Genomic DNA, 26691 nt, shown 5'->3' on the forward strand with positions numbered 1-26691 from the left:
ATGAAAGTGATGCCAGTGTCTGTCAGCTGCAAAGTTCCACTCTTAGCTGGTGCTTTCAGTTGTTGCCTCCAGTTTATTTAAGTTTAAACAGAAAGCTGAAGTCCAAGATGAGCTGTGAGATCACTGATGCAGAGTTAAAGACAACACAAAGGCCAAAATAACTAAATATATTTATTTCAAAAAAATGTGCCATTAAAAGTGCAGGTCAAGGCAATACTACTGCCTTTAAAAGTGTCTCTCTGACACAGCAGGTACAAGTATATACACAACAATCCTTAGCAGCTCTGTGTGGATTTTAGTATTGAAGTCCCTCCAGAAGTAAAGCAGCAGCTGAATCAACTTAGAGAAGAATTGTCCAGGAGTCACAGACCTTTACAAAAGGTAAGTTGAACAGAGAAGTTATGTTAATGTGTAAAATTCAGAAGTATCTGAGCAGGAAAAACTATTCAAAACTATTGATTAGGGAAAAAATTCACAACAGAGCTGCCAAGCAGTGGCAGAGGCTGCCCAGGGCTGATCCCTGGAGGGAGTTAACAGACATGGATGTGGCACTTGGGACGTGGGTTAGTGGTGGCCTTGGCAGTGCTGGGGGAATGGCTGGACTTGAGCTAAGGGATCTTTTTCCAACTTAAACAACCCCATGACTGTTTAAATGCTCTGTTCCTTTCACTGTCCTCACTGGTTTTCCATACACAGCAAAGCATGTGCCAGCTCTGGCTTGAGCCAAAAGGGCTGGTGTGTGTTCTCTAAGGGCTCTGGATGAACCTCTTGAGGAGGCTTAAACTGAAGTAATTCTTAAAATTTGTTTCTTCATGAACCACTTATCTGAACAGATGCTCCACACAAGACTTGCAGGTTGTTGGCTAAGGTGTGACAAAGGTAAGGCACTAAGTTTGACAGGAGCTTGAAAGACTCCCTAATCCAGCAGTTAAGGTGTGTACTTTGGTTCTTCTTTCTCTGCTTTTTTACCAGTACTGGTGGTCAAAGGTAAAGCCATTTCCAAGGAATTTTGTGAAAAAACAACCCCATAAACCCCTGGGATCAATGGAATTGTGGTTTCTGCCCCTGTAATTGAGAAGTGGATCCAAGCAGAGATCCTCTCCAGGAACCTGACACTGGGACTCACCGGACAGCTCATGAGAAGACTGGTTTCCTCCTCCATGCCACTGGTCACTGTGAACTCTGGGCTGTGGAAGCACCTCTGACTGTGCTCTGTCACAGTGCTTTCCAGGAGTGACCGAAGCTTCCCTTCTGTCATGTCCTGAGAATAATGGATTAAAAGTCATCTGAAGTTGCTCTGTCACTTAAACTGCCTCTTAAAGCAGCAGCAGAGGTGTCACATGTAACATGTCCCAGCTCAGCCTACCTGTGTGCTGATGTACAATCCACACTGGCAACAAACCATGTGAGTCTTCACAGTCAGGTTATTCCTGGAAAGAGCAAAAACCCTGTTAGATTTAGGAGATCATTGCTCTGATGTTCTATCTTGTTAAAATGAACAGCAGCCTCTCTCTCTCCACTCCCTTAGGGGAGTGGAGGATCTCCTTCCAATGCCAAGGGCTTTCTTACTTCCTGCACACGGGGCAGATGATCCTGTCAGTGGCATCCAGGCCCTCCAGCATGGCATTGAGACACTCCTCATCAAACCTCAGGCTCTCTCTCGTACTCTCGATCACCAACTGCTCGCAACAGCACAGCAAAACACCCTCAGGGACTGTCCTGGCAGCACAGACAGAGCTGCTGAGCACACAGAGCCTGGGGGATATAGAGTTTCTAGGAACTTTTATCCCTTTGGATCAGATTTCTACACCTGCTGAAATAATTCCTGCTAATCCAGTTTTTCCTATGGCTCGGCTGGTCTCCCTAGGTCTCTCTGAATTGATTTATACAGCTCCCAAACACCTCAGTCCTGCTTCTCTGGCCTCTCTCACAGACCTTAAAATGTCATTTAAACCCTTAAAAGGGTCTCAATACCTCAAAGCCTCAACAGAGAAGTTACCAAGAATTTTCAAGGAGGCTCTTCCCCTGTGTCACAGGTCTGCAAGAACCAAGGAGTGCAGCCTCAGCTATTCTGCATTACTAGGAAGTCTCCCGAATATTACACATCAAATAGGAATCAGAAAACTTGTAGAGCCCTTACCTTGCAAGATCAATTCTTGCTGGATCTCCTCCAGCACTGCCAGCTCATCGGGGTCCTCTGGCATCTGAAAGTGAATCAGACAGTGATTCTCCCATTCCAACCACTGTCACTTAACTTCCAGCACCTGACTGAGCTGTCACTGCAGCATAAATTCAGTCTGTTTTATCCCTGTGTGGCAAACCATGTGCTGTGGAAAGCAATCTCTACTGTAATCACCTATGCAAACCCAGCCAGAACAGATCTGAGCACAGCCTGTCCAAAAACCTGCTTTTTATGTCGCTTAAGTTTCGTTCCCATTCTCAGGAGGGGGAAGTGACACAGCACAGATGAGGAACCCACCCTTTTGCTGTGATTCACAGGCTGACTGTGAAGGAAATAAGGAATTCCCCACTCATGGGCCCAGAGGCACTTTCACAACTCAACGCTCTGCACTAGTTGTGGAACCAGGAAACCCTGAAGCTCTGAGTTTGTCAACTCCAGCGAGAGACTGAATGCAGAACGCAGAGTATTTGATGCTCCTGCCTCTCACACAGGCCGTTATGTTGGTGCTGCAGACGCAGCGGGAGCCCTCACTGACCTGCTCCAGCGGCTCCTGTCCCCGCGGGCCGGGCAGGCTGTCCCGCAGCTCCCGCCACTCCTGCTCCCATCACCTCCTGCACCAGCAGCGCGCCCGGGGCCGGCCCGGGGCGGGCCCCATCCCCGGCCCCGGTACCGCTCCAGCAGCTTGGCCCGGCTGCTCCTCAGCCGCTCCAGGCAGCGCTGGGGGACAGGGGAGAGAGCAGGGGGATCGTCAGAGCAGGGGGATCGTCAGAGCCGGGGATCGTCAGAGCCGGGGCGGGACACGGGGGGTCTGTGCGGGTGAGACACGGCGGGGTCCGGGGGGCTGCACGGAGAGGGTGACAGCTCCCACCAGGGGTGGGCGGCAGCGCTGGGCGCTCACAAGGGGAGTTCGGGACAGGGCTGGGCTGGATTTGGGATGGGTCGGGCTCACCCGGCCCGGCGGGCCCCGGTGGGGGCCGAACCAGGGCCAAAGGAGCGGGCAGACCGTGCACCCCTCAAACCCGATCCCGTCCCGTCCTATCCCCCCTCACCCAGCGGTGTGTCGCTCCCATCCCCAATCCCCTACCCAGCGATAGGTCCCCAAACCCCTCCCCTCACCCGGCGGTAGATCCCCCCCATTCCCTCCCTTCACCCGTCGGTAGGTCCTCAGTCCCATTCCCCTCACCCGCGGTAGGTCCCCGTTCCCCTTACGCCGCGGTAGTTCCCGATCCCCTCACCCCGCGGTAGTTCCCGATCCCCTCACCCCGCGGTAGTTCCCGATCCCCTCACCCCGCGGCAGTTCCCGCTCCCTCACCGTGCGGTAGGTCTCCCTCCAGGGCGGCCCGCCGGGGCTCTTGTACCGCGCTCGGTGCCGCTGCAGCGGCGCCTCCATCGCGCCGAGCCCTCCGCGCGCGGGGCACGCCGGGAAACGTAGTCCGCGAGGGGCGAGGCGGCCGCCGCACCGATTGGCCGCGCAGGGAGGTGACGTCACGGGAGGCGGCCGCGGCCGGCGCGGCGATTGGCCGCGCGGGGCGGTGACGTCACGGCGCGGCGGGGGCGATGGCGGCGGAGTGCGGCCCGGCCGAGCAGTGGCGCGCGGCGCTCCCGCAGCACGCGGTGTTCGGCCGCCTCCGCGAGCGCGCGCCCGCCGGCGCCCCCCGCCCGCCGCGGCCCCGCGACCTCCTGTGCGGGCTCGGCGGGGACCTGCTGCTCTGGGACGGGCCCGCCGCCGCCCTGCACGCCATCGGCCTGCGCCGCCTCGGCGGGCCCGACCCTGCCGCGCTCGGGTACCAGGTGCGGAACGGCGCGGGGGGTGGGGAGGGGCGTGTGAAGGGAGAAGGGGGTGGGAGGGCATAAGGGAGGGGGGGGGGCGTGTGAGGGGATAGGAGAGTGTGGGGGGCGTTGTGAGGGAAGGGGTGGCTCTGTGTGTGTGGAGCTGTGTGGGGAGGGCGAGTTGTGAGGGGAAGGGCAGGTGTGAGGGGATGGAGTGTGGGGGGCTTGTGAGGGGAGCGGGGCTGTGGGGGGTGATCTGTGTGGAGGGGGGTCTGTGAGGGGAGAGGCGGAGTGTGAAGGCTGTGGAGTGGGGATGATGGGATTGGGAGGGGACGGGGGCTATGGGGAGGGAGGCGAGGGCGAGGGGGTGTGTGGGGTGTGAGGGGATGGGGAGGCCGTGTCAGGGTGAGGGGATGGGGGTCCGTGTCCATTGCAGGGCTGAGGGGGACCGGCCCCTGAAGGCCCCCGGCCGGTTCATCACCCCCCCCCCCCTCGGTGGGTCTGCCCTCAGCGACCCGTGGCCGTGGAGCCGGGCTGTGCCTCGTTCCGTGCCGTGGGGCTCACCACCCGAAATACAGATGTGCCCTGCTTCTGCAGGGGGGCTCGGTGTTAACTGTGACGCTGATGCTTTCAGACCCTCCTGCATCAACCCGCCCCTCTTTGAGGTGCACCAGGTGCTGCTGAGCCCGGCCCAGCACCATGTGGCGCTCATCGGCACCAAGGGGCTCATGGTGCTGGAGCTGCCCAAGCGCTGGGGGAAGAATTCCGAGTTTGAAGGTGGGAAATCCATGGTGAACTGTAGGTGGGTGAGACCTCAGGTGGTTAATGACACCCTTGTCCTTGTCCTGCTGCTGTTCATCCACAGCATCCCTTTCTTGGGGTCAGACAGATGCAGAAGACACTGGTGGAAGACACTGGTTGTATCAGGGTTGTAGGGACTCGTAAATGAAGTTATTTTGGCTCAGGAGCTTGCTGGTTGTCAAGTGGCCCAAATAAATGACCTTTTAAACTTGTTGCAGTTAATGAGGAGCAAAGAGTAGAGAGTAGTATTCTCTAGCCTTTCATAGAATCACAGAATGGTTTGGGTTGGAAGGGACCTTAAAGGCCATCCAGTTCCATCCCGACACCTTCCACTATCCCAGGTTGCTCCAAGTTCCGTCCAACCTGGCCTTGGACACTTTCCAGGGATGGGGCAGCCACAGCTTCTCTGGGTGGTGGCAGCCAAAAGCACATGTCTGGGTGGAAATAACAAAGAGCTTCAAGTTAAAGCTGACCCTCCAACTTTCAGAATAGCACAGATAAAGACTTCAAAACCTTTTGTGTCTTTAGCTCCTCTTGCCCCCACTTCCCCTGAGAAGTAACTTGTGTGTTTCTGATAACAGTGCAAGCTTCTGCTCTGTATTCCAGCACCATTCCTATTGCAGAAAGGTTCTTCACCAGCTCAACATCCCTGACTTTAAAGCATGCAGCCTGGTACCCCTGTGACACCTTGGAGCCCCACATCGTGCTCTTGACTTCAGATAACACTATAAGGTATTTAAGTGGGTTCATGTTGTTTTTTTTCTCACATCCTTAATTTGGCATTATATATTTGCATCCTGCCATTCTTACCAGGGTTACCAGTAAAAAGTACTTCAGTCTGAGAGCAGCTGGCATTCCCTCAGCAGGGAATGTGCAGCACTGCCAGCAGAATGAACACAGCTGCTGTTTCTTCCCTCCAGGTTTTACAGTCTGAAGGTGCCTCAGACACCCATCAAAATCATCACGCTCTCTGACACGAGGAGGAGACTCTGACAATCAAAAAAGGGTTGGTGTGGCTTCTTGGATTTTGAAATGCCTTTGCAGAATGAGCTCTCTATTCTCAGTGGTGTTTTTAATGAGTAAGTGATAAATCTACCCGAAAATCTGATAGGAATCTTCAGTGCTAAGACTTCTTCCTGCACAGTACTTGCACTTTTCTTTCCTTCCCCCTCCCCCCTTTTTCCCCCCTTTTTTTCTTCCCTTTTTTTTTTTTTTTCTTCGTCCCCCTTTTTCTTTTCCCCTTTTTTTCCCTCCGTCCCCCTCTCCCCTTTTTCTTCCCGTCCCCCTTTTTCTTCCCTCCCCCTTTTTCTTCCTCCCCCTTTTTCTTCCCCTCCCCCTTTTTCCCTCCCCTTTTTCTTCCCTCCCCCTTTTTCTTCCCCTCCCCTTTTTCTTCCCCCCCCTTTTCTTCCTCCCCTTTTTCCTCCCTTTTTTCTTCTTCTTCTGTCCCTCTCCTCTCCCCCCCCTCCTTCTAAGACAAAGTGACAAACTGTGCAGTCGAGCGTTCACCAGAGTAGCAGTTTGACAAACGCACATCGCCTCTACGATGGGTTAAGGAGGGCTTTTTGAGCGAGAAGTGCAGAAATAGATCATCCTTTTATTTCCCCTTGGCCTAGCTGGAAAGGAGAATCTTGAGGGTGTCTAACAGTCCCATCCCAGAGTGCTGTAGCTGTCCTTCTGCCCCATCCCAGGAGAGCCTACACAGCCTCGCTGGGGGAGACGGCCGTGGCCTTCGACTTCGGGCCGCAGGTGCCGGTGCCAAAGCACATCCTGGGGCAGCGGGGAGCGAGGAGGTGTTGGGATACCCCCTGTACATCCTCTATGAGAATGGAGACCTTCCTCACCTACATCAGCCTGCTGCAGAGGTAGGGGCACACTCACCCTCGGGGTCACGGCGTGCTGGGGTGTTTGTACAAGGAGCCACCATCTCAGCTCGGCTGAGGCTCTCTGATGAATGCTACGTTGTGTTTTATTGTATTGCAGCCTGTTCTGTCTCTGTGGCAGTGCTAATGCACTGAAATCCAAAAACAGTGCGTCATCCTTTCTCAACCAGACATTAGGGGACAGTTTTCACTGCTGAGAATCCACTGTCCATTATTTGCCATCAGAGATCTGACACTGCACTGTGAAACACATGAGGCTAAGGCTGTTAAATGTATTTGAGGGCCGTCAGGTCACAGCACAGACATCCTTAGCTTTGGATGAGGCTCACTGAGCCAAGGATATCTTAGGAAAAGAAATATTTAAGAGCATAAAGGGTTCACAGGCATGTCCTGGAATAAAAAGTCAAGAAAATTAATCAAGAATATAAACATGATACAAGAAGAAATTACTTCAGAAAATCGAGAAGATGGTGGAAGGTTCACAAGTTAGACCTGCTGTAGCTGAATATTGAAATGTGTGGTACTTGGGTTAGAAACAACACTCGTGCCTCTGCATGAGCAGTGGATCAGCACTGAGCAGATCCTGTCTGCAGGCAAAGAAATGGGCTCAGTCCTTCAAAAGTGCTGCTGAGGGAAATACCATGACTCAAATGCTGCCTGTGAAGTGCAAGAAACCAATTAAGTGATAACTAACTTGAGCTTTCCATGAGTACTTTCTGTTCTCATATGAAAACGTTTCCTCGTGAATTTTTGCACTGTAGCTTTGGTTGCTTTCCAAGCATAAAATGTTATTACTGAGCTCCAGTTTCCTCTCTGAAATCTCCACCAGGGAGGTGCAGGTCAGATTGTAATCCAGGGAAGTCTGGGTTGCTGCTGGTGGGAATTGGGACTCCAAGCCACGGGGTTGTTTGACAGCCATGGGGAAGTCTCCTTCCACACTGGTGTGTGAGCAAACACATCCTGTTTATTGCAGTGCTGGCAGCCTTGGGAAGCTGCTGGGCCCCCTGCCCATGCATCCAGCTGCAGAGGATAACTATGGCTACGATGCCTGTGCTGTCCTGTGCCTGCCCTGTGTCCCAAACATCCTGGTGATCGCCACAGTCGGGAATGCTGTATCACTGCGTGGTGCTGGATGGGGAAGAGGACGATGAGCAGGTACCTTGGTTGTTTTCTATAGGCAGTTTTGTGTCTTTAGTCCAAGTTCCTGGTGCAGGATGCCTAGAAGTGTGTGCCAAGTGCCAAAGCTGCATTCTTTGGGAATGAGGTAGAGACTCTTTCTCCTGTTCCAGCCAGTCCCTGTGGTTCTCTGATGCTTTTATTTAAATCTCAGTCCTGTGTCCCCTGACAGTAGATCAGTTTTTGATCAAACTTACTGTGAACTAATTTAAAGAAGATCTTCTAAGAAGAAACCCTGGGTTTGAGTTAAATTTTTAAGTGAGAAAGAACTTGAACTACTTTCCCTGACAACTAATAGTCTTGCCTTGCAACTCTTTCTTGATGCTGTTTATGTCAGTGTGTATTTTCAAATTTAAATTCAAAAGAATTCAATGCTCTTTACAGTCAGAAAAGTCCTGGGACCCAAGATCTGATCTTATTCCTTCCCTGTACGTGTTTGAATGTGTCGAGCTGGAACTTGCACTGAAGCTGGCGACAGGAGATGAAGATGATCCTTTGGAGTCTGACTTCACTTGCCCAATCAAACTGCACCAAGGTAGGGCTGTCATTCAGCTGTGGCTTTTTCTTGCTTTATTCCAAGCACTTAGGATCCAAATTCTTATTGGTGTCAAACAGAGAGGGGGATTAGAGTTAGGATTTATCTGATGTCCTCAGTAAAGCTGTGGAAGGAGCAAGCCTGGGAGGGGCTTCAGTGTTTGCTCAAGAGCACATTGCCCATGGTCATGTAGTCCTAAATCCTTTCAGCTGTGGGTTATAAAGCAGAAGTTGCTGCATTCTGTGTTGACCTGTGTGTGTATGAGTGTTGTGGGGAGGGTGATCCTGAGGGAAGAACCAGTACCTGCTTATCATCCAGTGTAATTGTGGGGCAGGACAAAGAGTTTGGGTGTTTGTGGACAAGCAGAGCTTGTCACAATACTGCTCTGCTGGCTTCTGCTGAGCTTCCCTTTAAACTCTAGTGCATTGATACAGATGTGGTGTGATAGGCAACTCATCAGGTATTTCAAGTGTGATTTAATTTTACACAGAACTCTAATAATGTGCTCACACATCCAGCTCAGCTGCTGGTGCAAGTACCAACTTGCAGGATGTCACAGCTGACTGGGCAATAAGTTGATACGTATGTTCAGCAGTGCAGGGGTGAAGGATGAGTTTTTCAGTTCAGTGCCTTATTTTACCTTTGCTGTTTAAATTTCAGATCCCAAATGTCCCTCTAGATACCACTGCACACACGAGGCTGGTGTCCACAGTGTGGGCTTGACATGGATCAATAAACTGCACAAATTCCTTGGTTCAGGTGAGGGAGAGAAGGAAGTAACTGCACTTTGCCAGTGGCAGGTTGGGGGATGCAGGTAGTACTGAATTCCTTACCCTGCCAAGTGGATCTGATGCATTCTGACATGTCTCTGTGTAGATGAGGAAGACAAAGACAGTTTACAAGAGCTGGGAGCAGAACAGAAGTGCTTTGTTGAACACATTCTTTGTACAAAACCATTGCCATGCAGGTAAAAACCAATCCTTTTCTCAATTGCTTTCAAATCAGGGAGTTGCTATGGCAAATATTATGATTTTTCATCTTTTGCTGCATTCTTGCCATTAAAGTAATAAAGCTAGCTCAGAAGAATTTAAATAATACAAGTAAGCAATTTGTGTGTCAGGATTCTTAATGCAGAGTTAGGGAAGTAGCTTAAATTCCTGTGATACTGTCTGAAAATCACCTGTCAGACCAGCAGAAATTTTCACTTCCATTTCCCTGGAGCTTTTCCAAGATTGAATGTGCACAACTTGATGAACAGAGAACTTTGCTGACTGGGTAATTCTTGTGTTTTCTTTCTTTCAGGCAGCCTGCTCCCAGAGGATTTTGGATCGTTTCTGACATCCTGGGGCCCACAATGATCTGCATCACCAACACCATGAGTGTATTACCAGGCCTCTCTTGTAAGTGGTTCTGAATTGGTTTGAAGTCCATGGCAGTTGCACAGGGAAAGGACCTCAGGACATCACTGTTTTTCATTATTCTTTGATTCTTTCTCTTCATGTTTATAATAAGGAATCTGCAAATCAAAACCTCGTTTACAGACAGTGGTGTGGAGATTCCTAATGGGCACCAAGGTTATGTTTGCATGGGGGGGGGGAAGTGGGATTTAGTATGTGCTTCCAAAGTTGCTTTGTTTGGAGGTGGTGGCAAAGATACAGAGTGGTGTGTAAATGTGCATTTGGAGAATTAAATGTACACCTTGAGGGGAGGGCACTGTTTTCAGCTTCTTTAATGTAGGACAAGTACTGTCAGCAGAGCCAGTATTAATGTCAGGTTCTCCTACAGACATTCATCACTATTTCCACACCTGGGCAGTGACCTGGCAGGCTGCTTTGTAAAGCAGGTCACTGCTGTTCCAGCACTTGCTTCCCTTGTTCTGGAACTTCCTTATCCTTGAGTCAAAGGATGTTTATGATTCCTGCTCCAAACAGGGAGCTGTGGGGGTGGGAGCTCCACCAACCTGCTCCAGGCCTGGATTTACCATGGAATTGAAATAGTTTCTCAGAACCCCCTGGTGTGACACAGAAGTTCCCTGGTGGACGAGTTCCTCACTTTACCAGTTTAACTGTGCCATAGTTTGTGTTTCTGGTTTAACTGTGCTCCCCTGTGCTGTTCTGTGGTAGGAGCACAGTCCATCCTGCGTCCCCTCCCTGCTCTGCACCAGGGAGGACAAGGACCCGGCCGTGTCCCCGCTCCGCATCGTGGCCGAGTCGGAGCATTCCTTTGAGAAGCACATCCAGGGCATCCTGCAGCGCAGCTCTGCCAATCCCCTGCACCTCAAGTGAGCAAAGATGAGTTCCTGGGCCACCTAAAGAGAGAACACTTGGGAACAGTGTATGTTCATCAGCTCCTGAAGGAACAGCACATTGGCTTGGACATGGCAGGGATGGGGTACAGCTCCTGCTGCTTCTGTCCATACAGGAATGGCATCCAGTCCAGTGATGATGGAGCTGGGAGGGGGATCACCTTGCTCCAGTCCCCTGCCCCAAGCAGGGCTGCCCTCAGCTGATGAGGTTGCTCATCACTTGGCCCGTTGGGTTTGGAGTATCCTGGGATACCCTGGGATTTCCTCACACAAGAAAAATTATTTCTAGCAAAGGCATTTAATTGTAATCCCTCAATTCCATAACCAAATTCCTCAGAGCCTTACCATAAACACTGGAAGTGGCTTAACCTTTCAGAGGAACATGTTAGAGTAAGATTGCAAAAACCTCTCTTATTCTTTAGGTCTGCAGATAAAGATGCTGCCCCTCCCCCTGAGGAATGCCTTCAGCTCCTCAGCAGAGCCACACAGGTGTTCAGAGAGGAATATATCCTGAAACAGGACCTGGCAAAAGAGGAAATCCAGCAAAGGTAATGCAAGACCCTCATAAAGATGTGCTGGGCAACATCCCTGTAACATGAAGTGCAAAGTGCTGAGCACTCACCCTCCTCTGAGGGGCTAATCCTTGTGGATGAGTAAATGTGATAAATGCAAGAGTAACACTGGACTACTAGAACTGGACATTGAGTTACCAGGGAAAGCAGGGGTGAATTGTAACACTTGATCTCTGTAGTGGCTTGTAGGGGAAAGAAAATGAAATACTTCTCTGGCTGTTGTCAGTGTGCCAGTGCAGGGTGGCAGGAAATCTGACTTCAGCACTAACCCTGGCAGAGGAAAACTGCCTTGAGTCTCTGCTGCTTCAAATCATAGTTATTTATGCTGTACAGTTAGACAAAATGGAAGAGTTAGTTCTCACCACTGCCCCTTTTACAGGGTCTGTAGTTCTTCCTACTCCCAGCATTTTCTGTGTGCTATAAATCCTGATTCATCTCTTCACAGATGGTTTGTTTTGTTGTTTTTTTTTAATGTGTTTATTTAAGAGTGAAGCTGCTGTGGGGACAGAAAAAGAAACAACTGGAAGATCTGAATTACTGCCGAGAGGAGAGGTGAGTAGAACCTGTCTGCTTTTACCAAGCCCAACAATGGGAATGATGCACCTCAGTGTGTAAATCTGAAGGAAATAAAACGTTTCTCACTTGCATGAAGGAAAAGTCTGCGGGAAATGGCCGAGCGCTTGGCAGACCAGTACGAAGAGGCCAAAGAGAAGCAGGAAGACATCATGAACAGGTGAGTGCACACAGAGCTGGGCACCCAGCCCTGCCTGGGACACACAGCTCTGCTGCTGTGGCAGAACAGAGTGGGCAGAAGGTGCTGCACGGGTTTGTCACGAGACTGGGCTTCTGAAATTCCCTGTGGGGATTTGTCAGTCCACCCGCAGGCCCAGCCTGAGCCAGCCAGCTCACAAGTGCCCCAGGAGACCAGCTGAAAGGGAAGACACTTGGGCAGTGTGATACAGCACCAGGCTGCAGGGGTTTAGGATAACTGGGCTACCAGGGAAGTTAATTCAGCACCGTTTCTTGCTTTGTGCATCAAGGATGAAGAAAGTCCTTCGGAGTTTCCACTCTCAGCTTCCTGTTCTATCCGACACTGAAAAAGATATGAAGAAGGAACTGCAGACAATTCATGACCAGCTGCAGCACCTGAGCAATGGCATCAGACAGGTGAGGGGAGGATGGCCCTGGCTGCTGGGTTATTGGCAGCTCCTCACTCAGTGCTGACAGAACAGAGTCCTGCCAACAGAGCAGTTTGTACTTGTGTTAATTACCAGCAATGTACTGAAGGGTCTGTGTGTCTTGTTGGTAATACAGACAAACCCTCAGCGAGCTCCCCCTTCCTCAGCCTTGGCAGGAACATTTCTTCTCTTTGCAGAAGGAAGAGTGCAAAAGCAGGCAGATTTTAACCCGAAAAGAACCAGTTCATTGCAGTACAACACACCAGTCTGTAACTAACAAGCTTTCACTCTGGCAGGACAGACCAGCACTGACTGGGCCCTCCCTTCTGTACCTTCCAGGTGAAAATGAAAAAGGAATACCAGCAGAAGCAGATGGAGAAGGGGCTCAGCCCTCGCAAGCCCAGCATCAGCCTCAGTGCCTACCAGAGCAAGTGCATCCAAACTGTCCTCAGAGAGGAGTAAGTTCCACTTGGGTCCTGTGGAATCTGGGCCCCAGCACTGCCAGGAGCAGTTCAGGTGTCTGGGGTGTCACTGGAGCTCTGAGGAGGGGCTGAGGCACCAGCTGGGGCTGGAGCAGATGGGCTGAAGCTCTGAGAGCAGCACTTAAATACATCTGCTTAAAGTGCTGTTTGCCCCTGGATCCTGGGCACTCTGTGTCCAGCCTGGGATTACAAAACAACTTGCAGCACTGTTTCCATTCCCTCCTTCTACCACCTGGAGTGTTTCCCTTCCTGATTACTTTTGAGCAGCGTTTTAACTTGGATTGTTTTTCCTTGAAGGGGAGAACACATCAGGGAGATGGTGAAGCAGATCAACGACATCAGAAGCCACGTGAACTTCTAACGTGTCTTCCTGCACCGAAAGGCTGGAGCAGCTTTACCTGGTATTTCCCCTTGTATATTTACCATTTGTATGTTGAACAATACGCCTTTTGCTTATTATTTTGTAAAGAACTGTGAAATAAAATACTTTTGATAAGACTCCTTATGTGCCATGGTTTTTTGCTTTCCTCCTGGGAAGGGGATGGTGCAGCAGGTGCTTTGTATTCAGTCTGTTGCAGCGTCACACCTACAGCTACCTCAGGAGTGAGGGATTGCTGCTGCCTTCAGAAACTCCCTGGGGTTATCCTGGGACAGTCTCCCACCCGTGCTCCAGGAGGGGTGCCCAGGGGAAGGCCTGTGGCAAGGAGGCAGAGGAGAAAGACCAGAGCAGTGCCACACACACTTCAGCAGCTTTTTTTAATTTGGAACACTTTCTCCATAGAGGACACACCTTCAATACAGTTAACAAATGGTTACACTGGAATCCTGGAGACAGCAGAATTCTACACCCACGATTGCACAGGACACCAATGGCTTGGCTCACTGGAATGCAGTATTAACTTCCAAACAGTTTGCCTTGAGCAAAAGATGGCTCTGGAGTCCCTCTTGACATTGAAAGGCCAATTCAGTATCTGCTGTAGACAGACTCTAGTGGACAATAAATAGTTGTTGTCCCTCCCCCTTCCCCTTAGAAAAGGCGACAGGTCAAGCTCAGGTTTGAACAGGAGTTACTGCACTGCTGACACAGCAGGGGGGCCGGGGAAGCTGCTGGGGAGGGAGGGCTGGTACACCCGGGGGGAACAGGGTTACCTGACATGCTGCAAGAACACTTTTGTACAGATTAAGACTATACAGGTACAGGAATGCAGACAGACCTCGATCTCGCCCCTGTCACAGCCCACACCACCCGCTCACCCTGTGGATTGCAGCTGACCTGGTTACAAAGCACTGATGGAGTGGGGAGAACCCTCCCTGACCCCAACCACGCTCCAGAACACCCAGACCTGGAAGGAAGAGCATCTCTTTTCTCATGTCTATGAGCAGTAACACCATAATCCATCACCCAGTGAGTATCAACACCAAGAGTTTTACTACACTTCATTTACAATTTGCTCTGCACATTTGGCACACACTGTATTGTTTGGTTTTTAAAGGCCCCTTTATGAAATAGAGTTCAGCAGAAGCTCAGAGTTGCTGCTGCTGAAGCTGTGCTGTCCTTCCCCAGGGGGGACAGCTGTTTGCAGGGAGCACATCTCCCACCACTGCTGGGAACAGCCAGGCTTCCAATTTCAACATTAAACGGCTTAAGAGGTCTGATCTGAAGTTAAACACCAGCTGGTGAAAAAGCTGACTCGTGTTCCAAAGCTAAAATGGCCACATGTACTGACCCAGGAGCACAGGTGGGCAGGCTCGGGATGGAATAAGGTGGTGAGAAGGAAAACAACCGTGCAAGAATTCTCTGCCCGTCCTCTCCAAACCGAAAGGAAGTTCCTCCACACACTCAAACTGTGCCTGGTTCACAAGCAAGAAACACACACACACACACACACACACACACACCCCCACACACACACACACACACACCCCAGGCAGGCAGAGCTGCATTTGGCAACAGCTACACTGGTACTGTGGCTACTAAGGAGCCCAAACCACTTGCCCACTCACCTCCTTCCCCCCGGCTGCAGCCACCACCTCAGGCTGACACCACCCCCGTTAAACAGCCTGTAAAAACACAGCCAAGGAAAAGCCACGCCAGGCCTGGACTACCTGAAACCATCCAACCCAGGCTGTTCAGAGCAGGGCTGCTGAGCACAGGCCAGTAAGGGATGCTGGAAGACCAGTAACAGGCCCTGCCCTTGCTCTCTCCCACTGGGACAGTCCAGAAACTCAACCAAAAATCCTTCTACTGTGCAAGTCCTCGAGGTGCAGTTCCTCAAGCTGCTCAAGAGGGTACAGGAGGTGGTGTAGTTTTGCCACACAAGAGGCCTCCTTACCCTGCTGCACAGGTGAAGTGCCACCAGCTACAGTAACTAACTCAGTAACCAGTTACACCTTAGTTTTTGGGATAGGAGAGGGGGGAACAGAGGAAAACCTCATTCTGCAGCTCCTACTAAAGGCCTGCATTTTTCTCCAAAGTTTATCCAGCACAACAGGACCCCAACCATTGGAAAACTGAATGCAGAACACCTGGTACTGGATTTCTGCATCAGGACCCAGCTGCTGTCACCCTCAGCTCAGCACAGAGTGAGAAAGGTTAAAAAACCCATAATCTGGTAATAGCCAAATACTAAAGACCCAAGTCACACTTCAATGTCACTTTAATGTGAAATTAAGTGTCATCTTAAGAAGATGACATCTGTCATCTGTTAGTCTAGTCATTACTAAGGTGGGAAAAATGGCTTTTGGGTGTCAGGATTATGAAGGGGATTAATCACTAGGGTGGATAAAATGCTTTAATTCTTGCAGGGAGTGACAAGGAATTGAGCTTGTATGCTGCTTTTTGGCTGCTTTTAAGGCATTCCTCTTCAAAACCACCACTTCTGACTTTGTGTCAGTAGCAGGATATACACTGCTAAAAATAGGATTTAAGCACTTAAAATATAGTCATGTGCATTGCAGTTTGGAGCATCTTCTGTCACTTTTGAAGGTGACAAAGAAAAGCAGATCTCTCACCAAGGACATAAAGAAAAAACAGTAAGGAATGGAGGAAAGTCCAAGAAGTTTTGCACAGTGTGATCTGTTCCTTCAGCCTCCTCTTAACTGAGGTTTAAGTGGGGGCCATTCTTAACAACTGGGTTTGCACCACCAGTATCAACACCTGCAACCACACAGGAAACCATCCAGCTGTGTGTGGAACTCCAGCAGCTGGAGGAGGAGGAATGGTCACGTTACCCCTGGACATTTATAGAACAAGAAACCCAAACTGATCACCAGAATTCCCTGCCCCTGCTGCCACAGTGCACAGTGTCATTTAAATGTCTGGGTACAGAAACGTGGGACAGACCCCTCCGAGCAGTGCCCTGACACCAGAGCTCACCCAGGAGCTTCACCAGCACAATCCTGCAGCTCCTGCTCATTCATGCCCTGACTTGGGAGTGAAGGAATCCCTGTTAGCAGGAGGCTGACCCAGAACAGCACCTTCCCTTGACCCTCCTGGCCCTACACCCGGTGTCACCCACCCGAGCAGAGCAGACCTGCATCACCTCGTGCCAGTGCTCACACACTGCACAGGACTTCTAACAGCTTTTTGTTTGTTTGGGATTTTTTGTTTGGTTTTGTGGGTTTTTTTCCCCCCCAGAGAAGGGACTCCAGGTACTGCTCAGCTTTAGAGATGAGAAACAACCGGTTGTAGCTCCATATTCTGATTTACATTTGTGAGAAGAGATTACAAAACAGTGCATTTCTTGTGCTTTTCTTTCAGTATCTGAGTTCAACAGAAAAATGGCAAGGAGATAAATTCTCAGTACAGTTTTCATTTTCTTTTGGATTAGCATTTATCTGTCCAGGAGAGACACAGCTCACTCACATCCACGTTTCAGCAGCTTTCAGATTCTTCACAGAGCCAATGGTTTTTAAAAAAAAAAAAAAAAGTACTGAGTTATGAAATAAGGTCAATATCCAGTGTCCTGCTAATAAATTCATATTTTAATATAAAATATTCATACAGCATACTCTACACCTCATTCTCTCTGCTAGCTGAATACTGTTACTGACTATTCAAACAGAAAAACTTCAACCACTTTGCTCTTCAACGTTTTGGAGGGACAATACGGTTTCCAGCAGCTACTTTGATCACAGTAGTGGGGGAAAGGACAGAGGGAAAGATAGGGGTAAATGTTCCAAAACTCTATATTAGGTTACGAAGTCGGCTGAAAGAGGGAAGTTTTTCAGAATGTAAGGACTGATCCCACTCAGTGGAACACGAAACACTGCACTCATTAGTGTTTCCATTAGAAAGTTCTCCTTCCTACACTGCAAGTCACCCTTGTGCTCTCTCTTCCTGCCCAGTACGAAACCTTTTTTTCCCCTCTCTAGAAACAAAACTTAAGCCATTGCTCCCTCTGTTGTCTTCTGCTCTTTCGGTTAGAGTTAAATAATATTAATGTTGCTATAAAGATGAGTTAAAAACCCCCGACGCGGCCTCGGAGCTGCCCCCGCAGGGTGTCATGTTTCAGGGAGCTGGTTAATGTCCGTCAGTTTTGTGTCGTTCAGGATTGCACGGATTCTCTCCAGGGAATCTGCCTGTCGGATCCGCTCCAACTGCACCTGCGGGGAACCAGAGGCACCCGAGTGAGCAAACCTGAGCTCAGAGCCAGAGCCAGAGTGAGCAAACCTGAGCTCAGAGCCACAGCCAGAGTGAGCAAACCTGAGCTCAGAGCCAGAGAGAGCAAACCTGAGCTCAGAACCAGAGTGAGCAAACCTGAGCTCAGAACCAGAGTGAGCAAACCTGAGCTCAGAACCAGAGTGAGCAAACCTGAGCTCAGAGCCAGAGAGAGCAAACCTGAGCTCAGAACCAGAGTGAGCAAACCTGAGCTCAGAGCCAGAGAGAGCAAACCTGAGCTCAGAACCAGAGTGAGCAAACCTGAGCTCAGAACCAGAGTGAGCAAACCTGAGCTCAGAACCAGAGTGAGCAAACCTGAGCTCAGAACCAGAGTGAGCAAACCTGAGCTCAGAACCAGAGTGAGCAAACCTGAGCTCAGAACCAGAGTGAGCAAACCTGAGCTCAGAACCAGAGTGAGCAAACCTGAGCTCAGAACCAGAGTGAGCAAACCTGAGCTCAGAACCAGAGTGAGCAAACCTGAGCTCAGAGCCAGAGCCGAGCCCACGGCTCCGGGGGAGCAGCAGAGACACAACGTTGCCATCGGCTGAGCAAGCAAGGGGGGAGTTAAGCACCGGCTTAATTTAGGCCCAAGAATGGAAGGAAGGAAGACACATTGTGATTTTACAATTTTACAACAACAACCCCACTTGCTGGGGGGCTCAAGCAAAGCTTCCCCATCGCTCTTTGGTCACTGACACCGTCTGGCAAACTGGAGGAGAGATGGGCAAAGTAAGGAAACTCTCCCAGAAAAGAATGTAAAGGAGGTACAGAGCAGCCTGATGTGTGCCTTGGAGCCTCTCGAGATCACAGGCAAAACTCTCTTGGAGGAAACATCCCATTTCCAAGCTCACTCCTGTTACTTGCTCTGCTGATAATCCACCTTAAGCTGTTTCTTACACGCTGAAGAAGTGCCCAGTAGAACTGTGGTGAAATGAATGTCAAGAGCACTATTTATTTATTTACCCCATCCAAACTTTCACATTCTTTGCATTAAGACCTGGGCTTTCAGTTATAAATTCCCACCTAGCATTTAATTGATTTTTAGCCCCTCCTCTGCACTGCTGATTCCTAATTTGGCCAGGGGACCCCTCACACGAGGGGTACTTGCCCATCTCTCCACTGCCAAGGCCAGGGAAGGGAATAATCCTGCCAATAAACCCCAATCCTCACTCAGTGGCAATCTCACACAGCAGATCCTGTGCCAGGTACAGTGGGGATGGCACAGGCCATTGTTTAAACTGGAACCACAAACTGCTGAGACACTGATGTGCAATAAGTGCTTAGGGCAGAGAGAAAACACAAAATGCAGAGCTACAGCTCTTCCTGAGCTCATCCTGAAGTCGTACTAAACTACCTGCAAGTTCTGGAAGAGTCCCCACACACCTTCAAAGTGGTGGGTATGTTTGCCATAAGAACTGCAGTGCTTTGAAATCAATAAATTAAAAAGAGAGGATGATGGCAAACAAGAAGCAACTTCCCAAGCCAGGACAATTCAATAGTCTCCTTTGTCCTACCCACTCCTCCTCCAGACACAGTCAGAACAAGACAGGACAGATCTCTATTGTCCATCCAGCTAAATTCTGTCTAGTAAACAACCTCCCGTATTCTGGTTTTAGTTTTATAAATAAACCTGAATGCTTGACTCAAAAATCTGTATTTTTCATTCTGAGCAGCCTGGCCAAGGACTCCAAGGAGATGGGGTTGAAATTCAGCACCTCCTCTGTGCTGGAGCATAAAGGGGGGGCAAATTCTCCAAACACAGACCCTGAGGGGGAGACCAGCCCAGCCCTGGCTTCCTGAGGGACAGTCAGTGACTCTGCAAACACAAACTGCAGGTCCCTTCATTTCTCTCCAGTTCACAGCAACAGAACAGCCCTGACAAACCACAACTGGCCTCCATGAACACCCCTGACAAAACTCCTTCCTCCAGCCACCTTTGGCATCTCATCATCCACCACAGCTTCCACTTTTTGGAGGGAATACAAGGAAAGCAACAGTGACAACAGCAAGGATAAGGCTTTCAGATGGTGTAAACAAAGCAGTAACTCTAACACAAAGATCCCTTTCATAGATTCATATCAAACAGTGCAAGTTCTTTCCTCAAATGTTTGCACCCTAGTGATTTACTGTGAAAAGTAAGACAGGAGATGGACAATGAAAACATGGGTTTAAAACCCATCCTTTATGGCTCTCTACAGATGTTTAGCACAAAAATTGTGTATCTTTGCTGCTCAGAATCAGCTGGAATTAAGTAATCAGAATAAAATCCTAATAGGCTTTAGTAATAACATCATACTAGGAAGAACCTGATCAGTTTATTATACTACCAACTTTTAAAGTAGTCCATAAAGACCAACATGAGAAAATTACAACTGCTACTTGTTATTTTTGCACAGAAATAATGAAACTAAAGTAACACCTCCCACACTGATCACACTTTCCTTACCTGAAGTGTCTGAGAAAGCTTTACAAAATCTCTCTGCACTTGCTCACTGACATCTAATTCAGTCTGCAAACGCTGGGCTTTGTTCTTCTCTTCAAACACCAGCTGCTCCAGGTTGGCCTGGAAGGAAAAAGACTCTTTATGCTCATGCTTAAACTGGATAAAAAAAAGTAGAAGCTTGATAAACTGATTAAAGAGTGATAGCAGAGCAAAGCAGCAGGGTATTCTCAGAGTCCTGGCAACACATTAAACCAGTCTTTCCACACCTCAGTTTTCCCAACTGCAAATCAGGGGCTGATACCCACTAATACCCACTAACAAATGTCATTAGGCTGGTTAATGGCTGTTAACAGGAGTGACCAGGGATCTCAAAACAGAGTCCTGAGTTTTAATGAAATATGATCACAGATAAGGGCAGTAACCTGCTGATGAAAATACAACTGTGGTGAGTTTTAGTCAGAAAAGTATTTGGGGGAACGAAGAAAACCAAAATGAGGGTGAGGGGCAATTCAGCCCCACTCCTTATAAACCCAAGTGCAAAGGGATTGGGGTGAGGATTTAACCCCCACACCCAGGGACACAGTTTTCTGCCAGTTTTTTTACCAACATTCAAAAGCTTCTTTTTTTTTTTTTCATTCTCATGTAGTGACACATTCTCTGGCCACAGCTGAGCAGCATAAAAGATGCAGATATGCCCCACCCCGCCATCACAGCTACCTTTGCTGCAGTCTCCTCTTCAGCTGTTCTTCTAGAATGCTTTGCTTCCTGCTTCCTGCAGACTCTCCAGTTGCTGCAGGTTTTCCTGTGAAGAACTTTCCAACTATATAATAATAATAATAATAATAATAATAATATAATTATAATTATAATAATAATAATTTTAAAAAGTTATTAAATAAAGCTCCCAACATTTCTATCTTCCTCCAGTCCTCCACAAGGAAGCACAGCCTAAGTATCTTTATGGGCCTCAGAAATACACCTAAATAACCTCTTCTAGGGATAAAGAAAATAACTGAAATAACATCTTTTTCCATTTTTTCTCCATTTATTTTCTTTTTGGAGCTGGAGAGAATGTTCCAAAGACAACATTTAGGTTAGTACTAAGTAGCCTTGTATAAGTTAGGAATTAGTTAACCCAATTTAGGTTACAGATTAATAAACAGACCAAACACCCTCTAAGGAACAGAACTATGAATGTGTCCCAGTCCTACACTGGCATCAGTACAGAAAAAAAGAACCCTTTGTTTAAAAAAAAAACCAAAACAAACCCAAAAATCCCACAGTGAAAGGGTTCCTTACCTGTTCTTTTTCTACTTTTATTCTTTCCAGTTCAGCTTTTAAACTGGAAATGGAAGCTGAAAAACAAAGAGTATTAAAGCTTAAATGCAAGAAACACAGGAAATTATTCACACCCTGTTTACTTCCATGAATATTTAAAGGAGGATTAAGCCCATGTTACATCAAAGGTACCTCAAAAGCAAACAAGTACAAAAGATTGTACTTTTGTTTTCAGAAGCACAGTTTGGTGTATCTGCTATCAAAAGTGGCCAGTATTTAGAATTCAGATAAGTCAGTGTATCACAAAATCAAGTCTTTGTGCATCTCATGAATTTCTAATATTCCTTTTGAGACTCTTCACCCCTGCCTCACCTATTTCCTCTTTGCAATTCTCTATTTCCAGCTGTAGGGTTCTTCTATATTTTCTTTCAAATATTGTTCAGCCTGAATCTGTTCTTTTAAGAATAAAATCTCAGCCTTGAGCTTCTCCTCGAGGTGATCTGCTGCTGTCCTCACACTAATGATGTCTTCACGGTACTTCAGAATCAGCTCACGGAGCTCCTGGATGAGGAAACGTGTGTTAGGATCTTTAGCACCCACAGCACTGCATTTATCAGCACCCAAACCAAAAATAAAGCTATGCTGCCCTGAGGACTCTCCCATCATACCAGACCCTGCATCTATCAAGGTATTAGAACAAAAATCCAAGTTTTTTTGGCCACAGGAAACGAAGAACATGTCAAGATTCATGTCCCCATAGGCTTATTGTGATGCTCTCCCTGCCCTTCACCTCCCCCAGTCTTTTAATCTTGACCAAGGGAGTGGCCATGAAAGGGCTGATAAGGTTTATCATTATTCAAGGCTCAGGATTATTACTGGTCTTAACTGGACAGGAGTGACTGACTTTGCTTGACTTATTGAATCAATGCACTGGAGCCCTGGTGACTGAACACTTGTGTGCCCAGTTGCCAAACACAGCTTAAATTGGCTGAACTGGGCTAAACCCACACTCCACTGACAATAGAGCAGCCATCAGGCCACAGGTAACTAATTTTATTATCATTTTACACCAATGGCATAGTGGGATTAGGCTGCTGGTTTTGTACATCACAGACTCACAGGGTTAAAATCCCAATTATTGTTCATTGTGCTATTTGAGACAGCTTTGTGATAAAGAACAACATTCCAGTGAGATCCAGTCACATGCATTTTTGGTGTCAGTGAGTTAAAAATGTTTTACCTCTGCTGCTTCTGGTAGGATGAAATCTTCAGCCTGCTGTAAAGACATGTGCAAGCTGTGCTTTCCTTGAAGACTTTCATTATCTTTTTGCAGTCTCACCAACTCTTCTGAAACCTGCTCCCTTGACTGTGTCAGGACAGCCTCCAGTGCAAAGAAAAGCATAAATTCTCACTTAGAGTCATGCTCAGATCTCTTCTGCTCCATTTACTATCACCAGCAAATGCTTTCAAAAGCCTGGGGAACTGATTTCTTTGTAAAGAAGGGAAACAAAATGATGGTGTGGATCAACATGAGCCTCTTGCCTGGCCTGTGCACCAGGAATAAAGGCAAGATCAACTTTAACTGTATAGGCAGAGAGGAGGAGCAAGTGATAAATACAGCACTGCTCAGTCTCCCACTTTTCTTCTGTATTTATCCATTAACTGGCTGTGCTCATGGAGGGGTAGGAGTGGGGGAATCACATGTGGTTTCAGGAACTGGCAGTGTGATGTTCATTAAAGTGTTTATTAAAATTACAGCACTCAGCTGTAAGAGCAGGTTATTAAAAAACCTGAAGCATTCCTCCTGAAACTTTCCATGGTAGGTGTCTGCCTCCCACTGTTGTCTGAGGGGAACATCAAAACAGATGATCCCTTGTAAAGAAAAAGGATTAAGAGGACATGCTCTGCCTGCATTATAAAAGGAAAAAACACCAGTGAACTTTTCCAAGAGGAATGGTTGGTCTGGTATGGGGAATCAGGGACTTGAGTGAGCTCTGACAGGAGCTGGGCCAGGGGTGGGCAGCATGAAAAGCAGGCTCAGATTAATATATTTTCTGGGTCTCCTGCACCTCCTCAGACGTGCTCTCCCACAGAACATCTCTGCAAGCAATGCCCTGATGTCCTACAGACAACCCCAGACCCCAGAAATGCAATACTGGGATTCATGAGGAGGAATTCTCTTAGTCCCTCAGAAATGCTGTGCCAGGGAGGAAAAAAGAACCACCTTGATTCTAACACAGGAGGGAATTAATTGCTCCAAGGAAGTCAAGCTTAGCTCTAGAACATGAGGTCCTACTCCTATTCTCTGGCTTAATTCCAACAAGATGCTCAAAAATAGTTTAAGAAAATGAAGTTCCCATCCATATCTGTTCTGGGTGTTAAGGCTGACATTTGAAGTCTGACCTGTAAAAACGCTGAGCATTCATCTCTAAAACTCAAGAAAACATTCACTAGTGATGGTGCTTGTGATGAACCCTGAAAAACTGCCTGGAGAAATTCTACTGTCTTCAGATTTGAGGTAAAATTAAGATACTAAAGGGGCATGAAATGTAGATAATGAATAAGGGGAAAAAATGTTGTCTAGGGATCTCCATACCCATGAATGTGCATGACCACACTATAACAGACTGACACAAACTGTGCCAGGTCCAGCACTTGCCATCCCAGCTCACTTGACCAGTCTCTTTACAAGTTAAGATGCTCAGTTCTTTTACAAACATATTGAGCTCCAAGGGTCAGACAGGGCTGGCCAAGGATTTTTGGGTTTAACCTGCCTTACCATTTGCTCCTGGACACTCCTCTTGGCTTGCAGAAATGCCTGCTGCAGTTCACTGAGGAAGTTCTCTGACTTCTGACACTTGGCCATAAGCAGGGAGATCTGAAAAGAAGAAAACCCACCCAGACATGTTAGCAATAAAGCATGAAACAGATTTTGAAGAAGAAATAACCCCCAAAGTTCTCTTGCCTATTATTAGTCATAAATACCCTTTTAAACATTTCAAACTAATCCCCTGAAGTTTATGCTGTTAATTCCTCATTCAGTAAAACAGGAGTGCAGCTCAAGGCAGTAAGGAGAGATGCTGTACTTCTATACCAATATTACACTTATATTCTATTTACCAAACTCTAAGCAACAAATAAGCTGTTAACTCTGATCAAATTTAAAAGTAAGCCAGTTCACAGGCACTAAAAGGAAGCTGCAGAGGTTTTTTCCTAAGTTTTCAGCATTTTTAAGGTAATTTTTGTACCTTTTTCTGAAAGCACTCACCTTCAAAAACTTAAAAGTTATTGTTTTTGTAAAAAACAATAACAGTAAAGTTATTCTACAACAACACAAGGTAACAGTAAGATTAAGCATTACTTAATTAAGAGCACGTTTGGGTCATTTCATACACAGGTCACTTCCAAACTCAAACACTACTCGAATTCCTATTATCACTGTAACAGATTTCAAGGGTTAGAGTTGATATTTTAATGCCAAAATTTGGTAGCATTATATCAGAGACATGTTAGATTTATCTAGAAACTGTGTAGACTCAGGTGGAGCAAAACTAACCCTAGAAATTCTCATTTGTGTTGCTTTTACAGTCAACAGTCCCTCTGTATCTAACACTAGAGGAGTTCTTGTTACATCCTTCTGAAGAGCAATATTCCCACCATCTCTATCACCAAATGCTTGTACCTGATTAGAGGAGTCTTCAGCACTTTGTTTCATGTAATCCTCCAGTTCCTGTTTCTCCTTCATTGTCTTTTCCAGCTGGTCATTAGCCTGCCTCAGCATCACCTGCAGTTTTTTCACCTGGGTTGGCACAACAAAATCATTTCATTTTCCATTCTCTTGGGGAGCATTTATTTCTTGAACCACAACACATCTCCAAACCACAAAACCAAGTCCAGCAACCCAGAAGATCCTTTGTTGTTCTTCTGAAACACCCTCCAGCACAGATTATCCCTCTGAGGAAACATGGGACACCATGGGACACCAGGCTGCTCTGGCCCATTGCCATGTAATGACTTCAATCACTTATTTCAAAGCAGAATGTGACTCATCTGAAAACTGTTCTTCAGTACATGACAGGAAACAAAGATCCTCCAAGGCCCCACAGTCATTTGATGCTCTTAGGATGAGGCCCTTTGCTGTTAACAGTTCTTCCAGTATCAAAGATAATAGAATTTAATGCATGACAAGCATTTTAAAATATAAATTATGAAAGATACTGACTTCAGCATGGGCAGAACACTTTTTATAGAACAGTGCCTTTACTACATAGTCTTATAGCACCAGATAAAGTGAGGTGAATCCTTCAGAAATATGTACACATTGGTGCTCATGACCACACACTAACAACAAATCAGATTATTCCAAAAAATGTCACAAGTTATCTAGATTTTAAATGTGTTGACATTGCTTAGTTAAAACCAAAGAACGGCTCATTGTTGCATCTTCAGCACTTCAAACAGCTGCAAAAAAACCCCCAACTTTCTAAAGTGAGAAGAGAAATCCCACCTGGTCTCTTGTCTCAGCCTCCTGGATCTGGATGCCTTGCAACTTCTCATAGTTGGAGCACATATCACAGCGCCTGCCCAGCTTGTTCCCTGCATTCTGCACCTGCAGAACACACAGTTATCACCTGCCAGAAAGGCCATGGAAGTCTGCAAGGAATGCAGGAATGCCACACACTCTCAGGTGTGCTGTGTGATCACAAAATATTACAGGTAAGAGACAGTGGCAGAATGGTGTAATGGCCAGATTAAGTTGCTCTAAAAGGAAAGGATAACGTGAATCAGCTGTGGGATATCAGCTTTTCCTGGCTTGAGTCCCACTCTCAGCACAAATGCAATAAGCCATGACATGGAAGAGCTCATCAAGTCACTCAGTGTGTCCTTTTCATATAAAGAAACCAAACAGGAGAGACAAAAATAAAAGTGTGCAGCAGGGAAACAAAGAGTAAACCTGCTGCCAGTTTGGAACTGTATGGGTTTTGGCCAAGGGGGACAAATGGAAGTTCTATCAAAGGTTCAGCTGCAAGTCAGGTTTGAGCTGAAACTGTGTTTGTATTTGCTGCTCCATGTCCCACCCACACCGAGTGGCATCCACACACCCAGCCTGTGCTCCTGCAACATGGGGAAGCAGCACATTTCTGCTGGAATTCTAAGAAAGGGTTGGAGTAAAGCATCATCAGAATGGCAACAGGGCAAGGAAATACTCCAGAGTAGGGGATTTAACTCAGCTCTGAGATCAGGATGCTGTCATTTCTCCAGACACAGCAAATCAGCAGAAAACAACAACAATAAAAAAGCAACTTTGCAACAGTTTGGAGAGACCTCCTAAGTAATGATTTGCACTTAATCTGAACAAGTTAAGGAAATAAAAATATCATTAGTTCTTCATTTCATCTGTCCTTTCTGGCCTCTTGTTCCCTACATTC

The 26691-nt window shown here is 47.5% G+C and overlaps 3 protein-coding genes across 3 annotated transcripts in view; 1 reads left to right on the forward strand and 2 right to left on the reverse strand.

Moving 5' to 3' along the window:
• Positions 1-153: 153 nt before the first annotated feature.
• On the reverse strand, positions 154-3572 carry RPAIN (RPA interacting protein). The gene is given in 9 exon segments (XM_032707773.1): positions 154-370; positions 1127-1261; positions 1367-1430; positions 1570-1685; positions 2142-2204; positions 2718-2783; positions 2785-2845; positions 2847-2899; positions 3495-3572. Coding segments are annotated over 9 exon segments (666 nt in total). The 3' UTR covers positions 154-340.
• Positions 3573-3739: 167 nt separating this feature from the next.
• NUP88 (nucleoporin 88) lies at positions 3740-13382 on the forward strand. Its single transcript, XM_032707731.1, is given in 23 exon segments — positions 3740-3975; positions 4587-4754; positions 5360-5485; positions 5674-5726; positions 5729-5759; positions 6442-6533; positions 6536-6581; positions 6583-6615; positions 7607-7732; positions 7734-7788; positions 8194-8344; positions 9005-9103; positions 9221-9311; positions 9647-9714; positions 9717-9744; positions 10468-10484; positions 10487-10625; positions 11072-11197; positions 11708-11773; positions 11874-11954; positions 12262-12388; positions 12739-12857; positions 13179-13382. Coding segments are annotated over 23 exon segments (2142 nt in total). The 3' UTR covers positions 13243-13382.
• Positions 13383-13620: 238 nt separating this feature from the next.
• Positions 13621-26691, reverse strand: part of RABEP1 (rabaptin, RAB GTPase binding effector protein 1) — a 43673-nt gene continuing 30602 nt past the window's right edge. The window contains 10 exon segments of the mRNA XM_032707119.1: positions 13621-17486; positions 19988-20140; positions 20742-20804; positions 21284-21339; positions 21635-21676; positions 21679-21823; positions 22503-22643; positions 24042-24140; positions 24945-25061; positions 25770-25871. Of these exon segments, the coding sequence (XP_032563010.1) occupies positions 17385-17486; positions 19988-20140; positions 20742-20804; positions 21284-21339; positions 21635-21676; positions 21679-21823; positions 22503-22643; positions 24042-24140; positions 24945-25061; positions 25770-25871 (1020 nt within the window). The 3' untranslated portion in view covers positions 13621-17384.

The sequence above is a fragment of the Chiroxiphia lanceolata genome, chromosome 20 (assembly GCF_009829145.1).
Source record: "Chiroxiphia lanceolata isolate bChiLan1 chromosome 20, bChiLan1.pri, whole genome shotgun sequence".
In the NCBI taxonomy this organism is placed as follows: Eukaryota; Metazoa; Chordata; class Aves; order Passeriformes; family Pipridae; genus Chiroxiphia; species Chiroxiphia lanceolata.